Source organism: Monodon monoceros, unplaced genomic scaffold, assembly GCF_005190385.1.
Source record: "Monodon monoceros isolate NGI ecotype Baffin Bay Population unplaced genomic scaffold, NGI_Narwhal_1 Super_Scaffold_19, whole genome shotgun sequence".
Classification (NCBI taxonomy): domain Eukaryota; kingdom Metazoa; phylum Chordata; class Mammalia; order Artiodactyla; family Monodontidae; genus Monodon; species Monodon monoceros.
Genome location: NW_021703775.1, coordinates 52,829,974 through 52,848,291, shown reverse-complemented (window position 1 = coordinate 52,848,291; position 18,318 = coordinate 52,829,974). Strand labels below are relative to the sequence as shown.

Sequence of the window (18,318 nt, the reverse complement as noted above, 5' to 3'; positions counted from 1 at the left end):
GTCCTGCCCAAGGCCTTACCCCTTTCTTGTCCAAATCACAAATAGTGAGAATAAATAAATGCCTTGTACACACTTCTATACTAATTTTTTGGTGGGCAATACTTAGTAGGGAAACATAAAATTAGAGAGGACTATTAAATGTTGAGTATAGAAAGTTAAATAATTTTAATAAGCAGATACAGTAATCCTGTGGAGAGCTGCCTATTAGCCAATGAAAAACTGAGATTAACAAAGATGCTTTGTAACAACAGTAATTTTCCTATGCATTCAAGCATAAAATGTATAGGGCCATGTGTTAATACCTAGAATAGAAAAATACGAACTTTTCAAGAAGGGTACCTTCTTACAGAAACCCATATATTCTAGGCTTTATTATGTGAAAACAAAAATCATTAAATGTCAAATAATATATTTTAGTAGTTTGTTTAAAATAATAAATTATATTTAAGTGGAAAAATCTACAAGACTGCTTTACTATTTTATATGTTTGATTATACTGGCAAAACATTAAAATCACATAAACACTAAGGATTACTAATTTTTAAGCCTATTTTGATTGATTCTATAAGAAGCATTTCCTCAATATCTAAAAAAAAAAGCCCTCCCAACCCTCCCTTTAAAAAAACAATTATGATAAAACCAGACACCTCATAGATCTCAAAATGTTGTGGTTATCAATATAAAGATTTATAACCAAATGTTTTCAAATTTCACTTTCAAAAAGAAAATGTTTACTGCTGTAATCCTTCTAGTCCATCATTACACAGAAGAATGGATTTGTGGATAAGTTACAATCATCGAAATTGAAACGCTACCCGTTGGTCCTGGAGGCTCCTGGCAATAACGTCCATCCTTGTACAACAGTTCTGTTATCTGGTAAGACAGGAAATGCGTGCATTGCAGCAATAGAAGCAAACAAGAACAAATACAATCTGAAATTGAATTCTTGAAATAATAAAGCCTCTCCCCAGTAAGGTGTTATTCTGTATCATAGTAATTCAACACCATCCCCACCTGCCAAGGAGATTGTTTCATTTTTAAATAATAGGCTTGTCTTTTAAAAACAAAAACAAAACAAATCCATGTTGAAGGAAAACTGCAATGTTTCATGAAATGTCACTAAGAAAGCCTCTAAACTGATCTTTTATATACTGTTTTAAATAAACTGTTATAACAGGAAATATCTTATAGAAATTATCAACCAATGTTATTTGTCATTGTATTGTTTTTGGTCTTGTTGAAATTGGTCCAGTTTCCTCCTTTTAAGTGTAGTTTTACAGAAATAAGAAAGTAAAATTCCCTGAACCACTAAATAACTTTTTTTTAAAGTTTTTCAACATCTTCCCGGTCATTTTAATGGCATTAAAACAAAAGGGGGTTGAAAGTTCTAACATGTTTGTTCTCATTGATTCTTAACCAAATACACAAAAACCAAAGACTTACTCATCAACATTAATTCTGCCCACAAAATTTCAATTTAAAAAATTCAAATATATATTTTATGATGAAAACGATTACAAAACCTACATACAGTACTGACATCTAACTTTTGATCACAGTACTTGACTATATATCCACAGGCAGAAGATAATAAGAAAGGAACATAGTTTTCTGAAGTGATATGAGTTAAGAATTCTGAATTACCTCATGTGTATACTACGACTGAACTTTTTTTTTTTTTTTTAAACATCTTTATTGGGGTATAATTGCTTTACAATGGTGTGTTAGTTTCTGCTTTATAACAAAGTGAATCAGTTATACATATACATATGTTCCCATATGTCTTCCCTCTTGCGTCTCCCTCCCTCCCACTCTCCCTATCCCACCCCTCCAGGCTGTCACAAAGCACCGAGCTAATATCCCTGTGCCTTGCGGCTGCTTCCCCCTAGCTATCTACCTTACTACGTTTGTTAGTGTGTATATGTCCATGACTCTCTCTCGCCCTGTCAAAGCTCACCCCTCCCCCTCCCCATATCCTCAAGTCCGTTCTCCAGTAGGTCTGCGTCTTTATTCCTGACTACGACTGAACTTATTTGTTCTTTAAATAGTGCCCAGCACATACCATAAGTATTAACAACTCAAACTACAGCAGCTTCTTCAACTATTTATTTTCTAATATGGAAAATAAGGCAAAACTGACCATACCCCGCTTCACTCCACCATAAAATCATGCTGCTGTTAATAGCAATTCAAAGGTTAAGGTAGAAACTGTTCAAAAGCAAAGCAAAACAAAACAATCCTTACCTACAAACTGTTTTTTAACCAACACAGACATGCGTAGAAGGTAGACAATAAATTCTACCAGAAGCTGTAGCCATACATCAGACATGACAGCCAAATTTAACACCACATTTTGAACAAAGACTCATTTAATAAACCAATGAAAAATCTTTCTAGTCAAAAAATTAGTTCTAAATATAAATATCTCAACCATATAACTAACTATATAGTTTGAATGGCAGTTTAAGTAATACTAAAAACAGAACTGAATGAAAATAAGATTTTAAAAATTATTTAAATTGGGAATTCCAATCAATAATGTGCATTCTGATTTTATTAAGCTACAAATATTCTTGTAATTCAGCATAAGGATCATTGTACTTCCTGCATAAAAGCACTTAACTTCTTAAAAAGATAACAGTTTAAAATTTATTTGTATATCATTCATATATAGATATACATATAGATACACAAACATATACAAACATGCATATATTTTTAAAAATAATTATCAAATCTGTATGGTTACTGCAATAACGTTAACAGTTGTTTTTTTGGAAAAGTTGAAAACCTTATGAAGAATTTAGGACAAAGTAAAGGATCACTTCAGTAATAAATTTCATGCTCCAGGAAAGCAGTTTTAAAACTAAAACGACCAACTTGAAGATTCTAAATTCACTTAATTTATAATGATACATGACAAATATATGAAGCTATTATAACTTTTGCTTTTTATATACCATGTTATGATTTGCAATATTAGGAATACTTACCTTGCTCCAAAGATTTATATTCATAGACCTGCAGGGGGCAGCAAAGGATTAAAAATAAACCCAAAAGTTTAAGAAACATTTTTAAGTTAAAAGACACTAGCAATTATTATATGCAATGCATACAGATCAAAGCCCTAAAAAATGTAAGTAAATAAGTGTTTCCAAAATCAAGGTGAATTTTCAAGCCAAGGTAATTTAGAAAGATTGACTCTCATTTACTTTGAACCCTCAAAATAAGATGTACTGATTCTTGCTCTTGCTCTGATTCAAGAACAAGAATCAGTAAATCTTGGGGTCCCAGTTTGATGGAGCAGGATATTTGCATGGTCTCAAAGTGTCTACCCAAGACTGCTTATTACTTGTAATGGTAAAGACAGTAACCACATAATGGAGAAATCGAACCAATATCTTCACTGAGTGATCAAAATTAATACCACTAATGAAATGCTGATGGACACATTTTATTTTTAATTTTGTTTTTTTTTTTTGCGGTACGTGGGCCTCTCACTGTTGTGGCCTCTCCCGTTGCAGAGCACAGGCTCCAGACGCGCAGGCTCAGCGGCCATGGCTCACAGGCCCAGCCGCTCTGCGGCATGTGGGATCTTCCCGGACCGGGGCACGAACCCATGTCCCCTGCATTGGCAGGCGGACTCTCAACCACTGCACCACCAGGGAAGCCCTGACGGACACATTTTAGATTTAATTCCCTGAGAAGGACAGAACATCACTCCTGTGGTATTCCAATCAGGGATGTAACATGAAACTAATCATGGGGAACCATGAGGAACATTCTAGAAAATAACCAGCCTGTATTCTCCAAAACTACTAATGTCATAAACGACAAAGCCTGAAGAACTGTTCCAGATCGGAGAAAATTAAAGAGAAAAGACAACTAACATCCATCCCTGAACTGGATTCTGTTCTGTTCTGGAGGACAAAAAAAAAAAGAGCGAGAAAGAGAAAATAATTGATATTACCAATAACTGGTAATATGAGCTATATTAGATAAAAATATTCCATCAACGTTAAATTTCCTGAATTTGTCAACTGTGATACAGTTGTGTTAAGGGAACATCCTTGTTCTGTAGAATTATATACTGACATATTTAAGGATAAAGGGTCATGACATATGCAACCTAAGCCCAAATAGTTCCAAAAAATTAAAATTTATATATACATGCATGTATAAATAGATGGAAAGAATGTATAACGATAATGTCAAAAAATGCTAAAAGTTAAATAAATGCGATACATAAAAGTTCTCTGTACTACTCTTGTAATTTTCTATAAATGTGAAATTATTTCAGGAAAGCAAAAAGAACGGCTCACCCAAATTCTGACTGTTTAAATGAAAAATCATTTACAAAACTGGGTAACCAATGAACCCTAGTCTTATACTATTTAAGCTTTGTAAACTTAATGTCTATAAGCTTTGTATATTTAAGTCAAACACAGAATCTACTTTAAAGAGACTAGTTACATTTTAATGATAATTTTACAATGCGAATATGATTTATATATTTATTATAATTATGTATATTATACTTAACATTGTAAAATACCCACAAAACTTACAGGCCTTTTAAAAAATTCATAGCTCTCTTTAAACTTGAGGTTGGGTAGTTTAGGGTGGACTGTTTTGGTATAGTGAGTTAATAAGGCACTTATTTCAACTTTAAAAACATTCAGAATGAATTACTGACACACATGACTACTTGGATGGATTTCAGGGACACTACGCCGAGTGAAAAAAGGCCAATCTCAAAATATGATACACTCTATGAGTCCAGTTATATAACCTTTGCAAACTAAAATTATAAAAATTGAGAACAAATTAGTGGCTGCCATAGGTTAGGGATGGTGGATGGGAGATAAAGAGGTACTGGGGGCGGGGGTAATTTGTAGTGATGGCATAGTTCTGTATCTTCACTCCAGTAATGGTTACACAAATCTATACGTGTGATAAAATGAGATGTAACCATTGGGGGAAAATGGATGGAGAGTTTACAGGCCCTTTGTGTCCTATCTTTGCAACTTCCATGACTCCATAAGTACTTCAAAACAAAAAATAAAAACATGTTCCATGCCCCTCTAGAATCCTCTGCCTTATGATAAAAACCATCCCTCCTACTAAAGCACATTAAGGAAAAGTTTTGAAGAAGATGAAATCTTATTCGTAAGTGGGGGAAAAAAATGTTTACAAAGCCCTGCATTTAATAGTGTTTCTTCCAGTTTTGGAAAAAACTCTTTGAGTAATCAGTTAGCAGAAGACATGATAAACTGACCTAAAAATTGTATCTCTAGGCTGAACTGGAAGACAATCTCTCAACTGTTACAAGAAAGTTTTTCAACTCATCCATCCACTGATTACAGAGCAGCCTCCTCTGACTACCTGACACTTCCATATGTTTAAAAAAAAAATTTTTTTTTTTGGGCCAAATAGTAAGTGAAAGAAGAGTGAGCACTCAAAATATGAAGATATGGACTTCCCTGGCGGTCCAGCAGGTAAGACTCCACGCTCCCAATGCAGGGGGCCCGGGTTCGATCCCTGGTCAGGGAACTAGATACCACATGCATGCCACTACTAAGAAGCCCACATGCCACTACTAAGAAGCCCGCATGCCGCAACTAAGAAGTCCGCACGCCGCAACTAAAGATCCCTCATGCCGCAAAGAAGATCCTGCATGCTGCAACTAAGACCTGGCACAGCCAAAATAAATTAATTAGTTAAAAAAAAAGAAGATAAAATGCTGTGCAGTGAAGAATAAGATACACTAAAAATCTATATTGATAAAAAAAATCAGTCATCTTTTTTGGTTAGGCTAGAATCCGCTTTAATTCCAAGAAATCTGAACCTGTAGATAGATGCTTACCACACCTAAGGAATTGGGGTAGGGGGTGGTGGTGCTGGGGAGGAAGGTGAGAATAAGGGGAGTAGGGAAATCAGCTTGCAAGGACTTGAGAAGCCAGTGCCCAAAAGTGCACAATATTAAGTGGCAAGATTTGCAGTGGTTTGTCATCTGTCCTGTACCATGGACCCCTTTGGGACTTCAGTGAATTCATTTTCTCAATTACTGTTAGTTTTGTCAGGTGTGATAACATTACAGTGGTTGTTTTATTTAAAGTAAGTTCTGAGGTATATACGAGACAGAATGACAAGAGGTCCATAATTTTAAACAGTCTAGGGGAAAAAAGGGGGGTGGGGGTGGGGAAGGAATAAATGAAACAAGACTGCCCAACTCTTAACTGTTGAAGCTGGGCAGTGGCTACTTTGGAGTTCTACTTTCGTGAATGACTGAAAGCTCCATAATGAAAAATAAACACATACCATCTCTGGTCTAAATTTTACATCTCTATTCTAACTCTCATCATTAATAAACTGGGCTTTCTTTTTAAGAAAAGCTACTTTAATCATATCTTTCATCAAACATCAACTTAATGTAGAACAAAAAATATCCCTAAGACAGTAAATTGCCATCAAACCTGGCATGAAGTACCTAGGGAAGGCATAGAGGCAAACTTTCAAAATTGTACATATGTCTAAAATAACTGAAAATGACTAAAAGCACTACCTTGAATGTGAAGCTTCATGACAGATGGCACAGGTCCAGAAAAAACAAACTAAAAAACCCCACACAGAATCTTTTCAACTAAGCTGTGTGAAGGATAGTTAACACTTCTTCATCACACACTCAATCCGTGCAATCTGGCTTCTGGCCCCAAACCTCCACTGAAAGTACTCTTACTATTACCACTAATCTCAATTCAAAATTCAACTAACACCTTCTGGTCCCCTTTGACTAAGTTTTGAGATTTGTGTTGTTGATCATTCCCTGCCAGTCTTCCAGTGATGCTACTCAATCTGTTTCAGAAATTCTCCTTCCCTAGGTGCTCCTTAAAAACAATCCTCTGTACTAGGTTCCAAGTGCATTTTAATTTTTAAGACAATCCTGCAAGCAGGCATTTAAATTCACAGAAGAAACAGACTCAGAAAGGCTAAGTTTAGAATTATCTTCACCGGACGTTCCACAGGCACCTAAAAGGATCCCACGAATTGTTGATTATCTCTTGCTGTTGTCCTATTCCCCCACCTACCCTTACCAGTACCCTTTTCTCCCCGCTTCAAATATCCCAGTCAGTCTTAACCTTCATTATGTCAATCTTTCAGCGGCTGAAAGCCATGACTCAAGGTCTAAACTTCATAACTTAGAATGAGAGCAATTGTGAAGAGCCCCAGGCTACCACTTTGGCTTTATTTCTTGCCATTATTTCATGGGCAACCATTATGTCAATCTATCATCAGGTTCCCAAATGCACTGTTCTCTCAGCTTCAATGCCTTTGCCTGGAATGCCCTTCCTTCCCCTGGGCAAATGCTTATTCATCCTTTAACCTCAGTTCAGCACCTTCTCTACACATCTTGCCCTGACCCATTCCTCCCCTAACCTTGGCAGAAAGAGACAGTGATTCAGTTATATATACATATATATATATATATATTCTTTTTCATTATGGTTTATTACAGGATATTGAATATAGTTCCCTGTGCTATACAGTAGGACCTGTTGTTTATCTCTTTTATATATAGTAGTTTGCATCTGCTAATCCTAAACTCCTAATTTATTCCTCCACCCATTTCACCTTCGGTAACCATAAGTTTGTGTTCTGTGGCTGTGAGTGTTTCTGTTTTGTAAATAAGTTCACTCGTATCATATTTTAGATTCCACATAAAAGTGATATATGACATTTGTCTTTCTGACTTACTTCACTTAGCATGATAATCTCTAGGTCTCTCCATGTTGCAGCAAATGGCATTGTTTCATTCTTTTTATGGCTGAATGTATTCCATTGTGTGTGTGTGTGTGCATGTGTACACACCACATCTTCTTTATCCATTCAGATAGTATCTTCTCCTCTATATATTCATAATTATCAAGATAGTTTGCAGTTGCTTTCCTATTTTCTGGTACCTAGTTAACAAGTTGGGGGCAAGAAGATTCTTATTCATTCCTGAATTACCTATTACCTCACAGTCCCAGCCCTTAACACACGCTAAGAGCTAATACTTCCTGAGTACTCACAAACTGTACCTCATGAAGTACTTCCCTTCTCCTTGTAAAAATGTCATGAGTGGGAGCCTCACTGGCTGACTGAAAAGAGGAACTTAACACCTGGCACTTAACTTGGTTGACTGTGACAGGGCTAGTGTCAGAAACTTGATGTTTTTCAACATGTGAAAGGCAGCTCTGCTCCAATGGTACAGATTCCCACTTGTCAAGTTCAAACTCTTGCCATTGGGTCAGAAAAATGTCTCCTTATATCACACAGAACTCTTTATCTATGGACTACGAAGACTTAAGTGCCTCCAAGCCAATTCTCAAACATTTCTCTTTTTGGTATTTGCCAACCAAATTTTGAACTATCTTCAGCGACATTTTGTCTCTTAGAAGTGACTCAATATTTCTGGGGTGGAGTTTTCACTAATATACAAAATGTACACTGCCTTCCTTCTCATTTGAACTTTGTTCAGGTGGAACTATTGTTAAGAGGAAAGGAAATCTTATTCATACTAAACATATTCTTGCCCTGGATTTGACAGAAGAATTCACTAACTTTACCAGAGTAACTGCCTTTTCAAATACTTTAAAATAGCTTTATTTTTTTAAAAAAAATTTTAAAGTAAAAATTCCCTAATAACCTTGAATAATCTCATCCTAACTAATAGCAATACTGAATTTTAAACATTTTATATAGGTGACTTCGCCTCTATAGGCTACCAGTTTGGTTTATACACTGGGAAACTTCGGGAAGGCATGACACTTAATTGGTATTCAATGACCATCTCCTGAGCTTATCAATTTACAGAAATACTAGCTTGCCACTTAAACACCACTCTCAGAATATATGAAGAAAATAGTGTTGGTCTTTCAAAAATATTGTGGGATAGCATAAAAAATTAATCTGGGCCCAAATAGGTTACAGAACACATGGGAGGAACTACTGCCTCTTGGACCATGGATCTACCACTATTAGGCAGGTAATACTAAAGGCAGATAACTCTTACAAAAATTGCATTCCAATACCGAAATGCACATCCAAGTTTCCCTTAGAATTAGCTAAAGTGACTATGCTATCTCATTTAATGTTTTATAACTTATTTCTGATAACTATGAATAATTTTTTCTGGTAACTTTAAGTGAATCTCTTATGGGCTAATCCTTATAGGAGCTGCAGGAGTCTACTGGCAATACCAATCAGTTTGGTTTTCAGAACAGCTTTCAGTCACTCAGCCAATTCTAAAGTTGCCAGAAGAGTACAACAGGACCCTGAGAAGCATGTGATAGGTGACTGTTTCAAAAGCTGTACTGAATGTACTGACAAAGGGGTTTGAAAATATATATACTATTTGGCTCAGCATCAAATGAAAGAATAGAAGCTACATTAATGCCAAGATAATGGACTGTAATGACTATGTTTTGAATTTTTAATTGTTTTGGGGGTGGGAGGAAAAGAAAGAAATTACCTCTGGTCAAATACTTCAAATTTTGCACATTCTTATGATTAATGCCAAATTACCACAACCTGAAACCTTTCCGTATCTACAATAAGAAATTCATCAACATAATACAGTTTTAGAACCTACAGATTTAAAGTATTTCTCTGGAAGGGACTAATTAAAACTTGATTTTATAGGGCAGACTATCAGAGCAGAGAGACCTTGACAAATACAGAGCCCTGGAGAACTGCAGAGGGTTGTCCTCAGGCTTCAGCTAAGTACTGATAAGCACGTTCGAGTGAAGAAACAATCTGAAGTCCAGGAAACTACCTGAGAACTTTCCAGAAGCTCAAAAAAAGACAATTCCCAGAACCCACACATGGAATTGGAATAGTTCACATTCCTAATAATCTTAAAATACATGGGCTAGCAGATAGAATTATCAGTATCAGGAGGATACTACCTTAATAGTAGGGCTTGACTACTTTAGTGGGAATAATCCTAGACTAAAAGCTGCTCTAGGACTTCCCTGGTGGCGCAGTGGTTGAAAGCCCGCCTGCCGATGCAGGGGATGCAGGTTCGTGCCCCAGTCCGGGAAGATCCCACATGCCGCGGAGCGGCTGGGACCGTGTGCCATGGCCACTGGGCCTGCGCGTCCGGAGCCTGTGCTCCACAGCGGAAGAGGCCGCGGCAGTGAAAGGCCCGCGTACCGCAAAAAAAAAAAAAAAAAAAAAAGGAAAGGGGCTGGGGAAAAAAAAGCCCCCCTTCCAAAAAAAAAAAAAAAAAAAAAAAAGTGTAGGATTTGTGAAATATAACAACTGCCTTTCAAACTGACTAAGAAAAATAATAAAGGTAAAGAAGGAAATACCCATCATCTGGAAGTTTATATGAAAAACTTTTTTTCAAGTCTTTTGTCAAGGACAATTATATGAAAAGTCACTATATTTCACTTCATAATGCATTATGGGTTCCTGTTTTAAAATTTGGCTCTACTAGCATTTTTATCTACTTGATTATGTGTTCTGTATTTTTCAAACTTTATAGGCACAGACCTTGGTTTTTTTTTTTCTTAACTTCAGGAAAACAGCAATTATTTACATCTGTGTAGGTGTATGAGAGGAGTGGAACTGCACTGGCTAAATAAAGAATGGCAACAAGAATCCCTCCTACTTGTTCCATCTCTTCTTGCCTGCAATGGAGGTTCCGGAGATGTCAACAGAAAACCTAGTGCTTCCATCAACAAACAGTCTAAAAATTACTGGGATCAATATCAGAAGTCATTAACATTATAAACAAAGAAAGAATGACAATATTAGAAACTTATCCTTTTGCAACCACCTCTGCTAACACCTGATTCAACAAGGACCAATGGCTACTATCACCACTGAGTGAAAGGTGCTAGGAAACAGGGTAGACACACTATCTCAAAGTATCACCCCACAGACGCCTTACTAATTACAAAGGAGATGAGGTTCCTTTGCAACGAAGAGAAGTGGGGGCCACCAATGTAAGCAAATGATCAAAATTAGCTGATGGCACCAAAGTTAGACACCTGACATTATATTCCTTAAGAACTGCCAATCACCTATGAAATATACTTGCTAAAAATGTTCAATCTGAGTCTGATCGTGAGGGAAAAACTAGGTAAACACAAAATATGAGAGGGACATTCTACAGAGAAAGAAGCCTCGACTCTTTCCCCACCACCACCAAAAAAGTAAGGAATTGTTTTTAAGAGAATAAAGAGATAGCAATCAAATACCATGCATGAACTTAACTGAATCCTCAAAAAGTAAAACAGCTGTAAAAGAATTTTAGAACAGCTGGGACAATCTTAACACAATGTATATTAGCTGCTATTATAGTATTGTTAATTTTTAGGAGTGATACTGGTATTGTGATTACATAGATGATGACCTTATTCTTAAGAGAGATATATTGAAGGATCCAGTATCATGATGTCTACAACTTCAAGGAGTTCAGCAAAAAAGGAGAAAAAGTGTATATATGTATATGTCCATAGGTATATATTATAGAAAAAGTGTATGAGAGAGAAAGCAAGTCAATATGGCAAAATATCAACAATTGGTGAATCTACATAAAGGGTATGTATTTCCTTTACCACTCAACTTGTCTGTATGTTTGAATATTTTCAAAACAACAAAATTGGGAAAAAAGGTCATTAACATTCCCTGAGCACACCGAGGAGGAGAGTAGTATTACACTGAATAAAATTCCTCTTGTAATTAAATGCTCAAAGTATAAATCAAATATACATGCAAATTTGTCTGTAACTCCAACTCGCCATATTCAAAGAGTGCTTTCTTTTTTTGAAACAAGACCTCTACCAAATCAGTATGAATTTCTTGGAATAGATGATAAAAAAAGGCAGCCTAAACTCACAACTACTTAGTAGGAAGAATAAAATAGATAAGGTTATTTCAGGTAACTAGTATACTGGAAGATAAGAATATCTGTTTCTTTCCTCACACAGTAGGTCAAAAAGGAGAAATCAGTCTATATTCAGGCAAAGATTATATAAGGTGATCATCTTACCTCCTAAAGCCTAGAATTAGGCTGCCTCTCAATGAAGCAAATGAGAAGGGCAATGTATTTGATTCCACTGCAAAAGAAAATAATCATCATAAAACCCCAGACCAAAACCAAAAACTTAAATTATCAATTTATTTGAAAGCACATTTATACCAACACCTTTCAATTTTCATCTGGGAAATATTATTTTTAAAATGTTAAAGTTTGCATACAAAGTTAATTAGAAATTGCAGAAATATATACTGGCAATATAAGCTATCCTTTTAAAACACTTTACTTCATTTACATAAATCTATACAACTAATGAATTTATAAATATTCTTTTCTATAAATGGCAATTAACTAATCTACCAGCGTACTCAAAGTCAGTCTGGTACACATACCAAGGCTGTATGTTACTGGACAACATGGCACTATGAAGGGAGAGACTGTAACTACCCTTTAAAGACAGAAGATGAGGGGGAAAAGTTCTTTTCTGAGAGTGTTGTTGGATTCTGTTGAACCACTCACACTTCCTCATTCTATTTTCCACATGATCTATGACCTGCATTCATGCAAGAGTGACAACCTAAAGTCATAATAACCTCTTTACCTCTGTTATGTAACTGATTTATACTGATCTTTCACTTTTCTGATGATTTGTTTGCTCTACTATTCATTTTGGTATTTATACAGCCTTGTATGTTTCAATGCTGACATTCTAAGCCTGATTTGCCTTAGTATAAGAATCAGGCCTTAATGCGTAAGACCTGGTTCTCCACATAACCCTTGCCATAATTATCTTGGGACAGAATCACAGTAGGCATATCCTGAATTCATTTTTCCCTGTCACTATATTAAAATAGTGCCATGTTATAAGTAATTGTTTTAATCTTTTCTGTATATATGCAAAGCAGCTACTGAATGATTCAAGAGGGATGGAATTAGATAGGAACTCATAATGGAGGCAAATTCTGAAGATAGAATAAATACAGTTTAGGTAAAGATTAAGATAGCTGGTTAACTTAAAAAAAAACTCATGGGAAAAATCACAGTAGGTTTTAAGATTTGCTCATCTCCCTAAATATGAATAAAAATTTAACCCGCACACACAAGGAGAAATACTTTAGACTGTTAGATCCCTTGAACAGGAAGCATAAGTTTCTCAGTGGTTTCATGTGGCATTTAAAACTCTAAAAATCGTCTCTGAAATGAGCTGTATTTAGTCACTCAGGAATTTTAAAGTGGATACACCACATGCTTTTCGGTAACCTTTAATTTTGCTTGATCAAATTAATTTCCATGCCTATAAAATCAAGTGGGAAAATGTTTCTTACTACTCCACAAACTTGATCAAAATAAGCCATTTAATAAGTCAGGGGTATGGAATGTACAGCATGGTGACTACAGTTAATAATACTATATTTCATATGTGAAAGTTGTTGAGAGAGCAGATCTTTGAAATCCTCATCACAAGAAAAAAAAATTTTTGTAACCACGTATGTGGACGAATATTAACCAGACTTACTGTCGTGACCACTTTGCAATATACACAAATACTGAATCATTATGTTGTACACCTGAAACTAATATAATATTGTATATCAATTATACCTCAATTTAAAAAAAAAGACAAGCCATTTACTTTTCTCTACTATCTGCCATTCCTTGTAGTAACCAAAAGTGCCTATCTATAAGCAGCCTACGGGGAATACCAGCAATTACAGAACTGCTCTTCAAAGATCTATAATTCAAAGGGTGAGGAAGCTGAAATCTTCTTTAGTCTTTAAGTTCATGGCATTTTTCTTTTTCACATTTAATAAACAACCTCTTGGAAACTTATTTCTAAACTATTCAAATTAGTATTTTACAGAATGTTATCAAGTTTTTATTCATTAAAACGGTGACCAGAAACATCTCAGCAAGCTGGAAGGCTGCTGACAAAAAGCATCTAGTTTCCTTAGCAACAAAGAAGTGTGAAAAATTTCAAGAGATTGACAATGAAGTGGAATGGATGGTATGATAAAGGAAAAAGGCAGCTCTCATGTATCCACGTTATGCACCTAGATTCCTCAGCTAATGCTTCTGTTTTCATCTTGTCAGTGTGGAAAATCTATATATTATACAGAATAGAAGGCAAAATCAATACTCTCGGATAGCAGCCAGCATTAATACTCAACCTTACACTCAAATAACTACACCTCTAACAGTCAACGCTTTCATACTGAACACTTCGCCTTCCCCTTTATAATAATACAATAAACTATTTTAAATAACTCAAACACAGATAATATATACCAGTAATCTGGTTTTAACAAAGCTTCCACTTACACAATTTGAATATACGTTAATAAAATCTTAACTTTTAACATTTCAGTGTGCTAGAAATTGATGTTTGTATATTTATTTTTAAATGATATCTCTTTCACAAGATATGAAACACTGTCAAGATAATGCCATAGATATGTTAAAAATTAAAATTAAAAAATGTCTAATTTATTAAATTAAAACATAGTATAGTGGAAAAATAAGTTCATGAGATTAGATGATCTTGGTTCTGACTCAGTCACTAACTTTGGGCAAATCATTTAACATCTCTCTGCCTTTCTTCATCTATCAATGGAGGAAGTTTATTAACATGTGATGAACGTTGTAAAGCACCCTATCATTTATAAGTGTTTGGAAACATTTACTGTGTTTTTAATAATGAGGACTGGGAGATGGCTTCGTGTAACTTAGGGCCATAATAGGCATTAGTTTAGAAAACACTTTCAAAAACAAGATCTCGTATGGTTCTCACAACTCCCACAAGGTAGACAGATAGGCAATACTATCCCATTTCATAAAATTGAAAGAAAAGAACAATATGGGTATTTGTTTCAGGTCCTATAATCAGCAGCTAAATTATAAATATGGACCCAAGTCCTCTGGGTCCCCAGTCCAACCTAACACCATGTTATCTCCAAGGTCCTATTAACTTTAAAGTTACTTCCAAATTATCTACAAGTTAAACTCATAAACTATCTTATAAGGCTAACTTAAATAAAACATATAAAAACTTCCTTGCTTTTGAGGAAAATACTTTGAACTACCTGAGGCAGGCAGTGAGGGCATGAACCACCCTGTATGCCCTCAAAAGTAACTGAAATTAACACCTGTCAAGCTTTCTTCTAATGTTGCATACTTACAAAATGATAAAATATAGTCTAAGTTTCCATTTACTGCTTCAATTCTCAATTCAGCTTGAGAAAATATACTATCTTCATGTAGACATCCATTTTCCTAGGGATAAAGCATATTTCAATGATAATACACCTCAGCTAAAAATATTTTGATATGTCATTCAAACTTCCTGTTTTCCCATTTCTTTATATGACCGTATTCTGATAATCCTTCATTTAAAATAGATCGTTTTCTAAAATAATGCAAATAAACTGAATAACCAAACTTCAGCAAAAGCTATGAGATACAGTCCCAACATCCCAAATTAAATGCTTATCTTCAAATTCATATAATCTGTTACCCTTAGAGTGTCTTCCTTCTAGGAAGAGTTTACTATTGAAGACATTAGAACAATTCTCTAATTAACAACAAAATAAAAATTGAATGAACTGATCTAAAATGATATTTTAAGACATATAATGAGGTAAAGATCAAATTTATTTTTATTTAACTTCAAATGGCTAATGATTTATCTCAACATCATATTTAATAATTTAAGTATATGGGCTGAAATTTAGCCAAACATGTTTACTAAACCACTTTACAATAATAGCACAATATTGAAAATTAACTAATCAATAATAAGAAATGAATTAAGATAAATTACAGTATATCCACACAATAAAACATCATACAAACATAAACAATCATTTGTGGAATTACATACTATAATGTAAAGGTGCCGTGAAAAAAGTAGGTTTTGGGGAAAAAGAACATGTGGGAAAATTACTTTTTTAACAGTAAAATATGTATAGCACAGTGTCAAAATACACTGTTAAATACTCAGGGAAGAAAGGTAAAGACACTCAAGACATAAACTCTCCCTTGAAGAGGACTGTAATTATGAAATTATTTCAAGGAAAGAAAAGAACACTCTAACACAATATTAGAAAAATAAAGGCATTATGTGACCACCTAGGAAACAGGTCTTCTGTTTTTTTGTTTCTGGGTTGTTTTTTTTTTGCGGTACACGGGCCTCTCACCGCTGTGGCCTCTCCCGTTGCGGAGCACAGGCTCCGGACGCGCAGGCTCAGCGGCCATGGCTCACGGGCCCAGCCGCTCCGCGGCATGTGGGATCCTCCCAGACCCGGGCACGAACCCGTGTCCCCTGCATCGGCAGGCGGAGTCTCAACCACTGCGCCACCAGGGAAGCCCAGAAACAGGTCTTCTGAACAAAATATTTCTTACTAAAATGTGTGGTTCTCCGCCATGTTGTTCCTAATTGCATAGCACTTTATTCTGAAAATGGAAAGTGTAACCATTGCTGCCCCAGTACACTGGGTCAATTTTTCATATGCCCCTTTATAAATGCCTTACTTATTCTGGTGGGCACAGGAATTATCTGGCAGGAAAACAATGCTCTGGGGTCAAACAAAAGATTACTTACAAAAAAAAAAAAAAAAAAAAACAGAATAGTAAATATACTAAGAGTTTATTATGAAAATTCATATAGGAGTGAAAAGTAATATTCAAAAATGAAAGGTGCAGTTGCACTGTAGAGTGGGATTAAAGAGTGAAACTGTTTCATTTAAATTTTGTCTGATATTGACATACTGTCTTTTCAACACAGAAGAAAAATACTACTTCACCTTTATAAGACTTTTAAGTTTAGTAACTACAGATGCTAGACTTCCCTGGTGGTCCAGTGGGTAAGATTCCATACTCCCAATGCAGAGGGCCCAGGTTCGATCCCTGGTAGGGGAACTAGATCCCGTACGCATGCTGCAACTAAGAGTTCACATGCCACAACTAAGAAGCCTGAATGTCACAACTAAAGATCCCACATGCCACAACTAAGACCTGGTGCAGCCAAAATAAATAAATATTAAAAAAAAAAAAAACTACAGCTGTTACACTAACCAATATTTTTACAAAGCTTCAGAAAATTATATACCAACATAACCATTTTAGTCTCAGCTCAGTGACTTTTTTTTTCTTTGATTACCACAAAACATTAGGGAGGAAAAATGTTCTTCAATTATGAAATTAAAACCACACTTGCACTCACCTGCAAAATAGCACGAACTGACTTTACACTGTCAAAGCATGGAAACACGTAATTTATGTATGTCTCCTGATCAGGAGTTACTCCTATTTCATGCATTTCTTTGAGGACTTCAACTATACCTGTAAAATCAAATTTAGAAGCACAAAGATGAGGAACTTGGAATAAATTAACAAAAAATCAAAAAGTTCAGTTCATTTACTTTCTGAATTATAATGTAGGAAAAGTACTCAGCATTTTGTTTATCTGAAAGAGAAAGAACAACAGAACTGGATAATAAGATGATAAATGAAAAAATTTTATTGCTCCTTCCTTCATCTCTCCCTATTAATTCAGGAGAAAGTGCTAAGGAAATACCCTAGAAATTATAAGAAAAATGAAAACAAGCAAGATGCTTAGTAATTTCCAGTATCCCAATTGAACAGAGATCATAAAACAGCACTGCTATCACAGAGCAATATGGATCTACAAAATAAAACTTGACATGACTAAATACTGCAGAGAGAAGCGATTAGAGGAATGGGGTGAGAGGAAATCTTTCCAAGACAAAAGTGTTGTTTCGTTTTTTTTTTTTTGCAGTACACGGGCCTCTCACTGTTGTGGCCTCTCCTGTTGCGGAGCACAGGCTCCGGACGCGCAGGCTCCGCGGCATGTGGGATCCTCCCAGACCGGGAGACGAACCCGTGTCCCCTGCATCGGCAGGCGGACTCTCAACCACTGTGCCACCAGGGAAGCCCTGCGCTCTTCTTCATATGCAAAGATTACTAAGCACCTGACAGGAGGACATAGCTGCTTTTCTTTTCTTTTTAGCTGCTTTTCAATTACTTGTAATAGTCTTCTGCTAATCTAATGTCCTCAATGTCCCTTCTGGCCAGTAATGACTGCTTTGTCTGATAAGACACTACAGAGAAGTGACAAAACAAAAACAGGTTTTGCAATTTAAAGAGACCTACCTTTCAACCCTGGTTCTTCCACTTAATGGCAGTGTAAATCTGAGCAAGTAACTCCACTTTTCTGAGCCATTTTCTTAGCTTACACACTAGAAATGGCAATATGCCAGAACCGTGCCTTC

The 18,318-nt window shown here is 35.6% G+C and overlaps 1 protein-coding gene across 1 annotated transcript in view; it reads right to left on the bottom strand.

The window, feature by feature from the left end:
- Window positions 1–18,318, bottom strand: part of LRPPRC (leucine rich pentatricopeptide repeat containing) — a 106,549-nt gene that overhangs the window by 58,878 nt on the left and 29,353 nt on the right. Inside the window, exons 12-16 of the mRNA XM_029231905.1 lie at window positions 17,250–17,368; window positions 15,208–15,301; window positions 12,044–12,110; window positions 2,994–3,021; window positions 816–873 (exon numbers count right to left, since the gene is read on the bottom strand). Of these exons, the coding sequence (XP_029087738.1) occupies window positions 816–873; window positions 2,994–3,021; window positions 12,044–12,110; window positions 15,208–15,301; window positions 17,250–17,368 (366 nt within the window). The remainder of the gene's footprint in view (window positions 1–815; window positions 874–2,993; window positions 3,022–12,043; window positions 12,111–15,207; window positions 15,302–17,249; window positions 17,369–18,318) is intronic.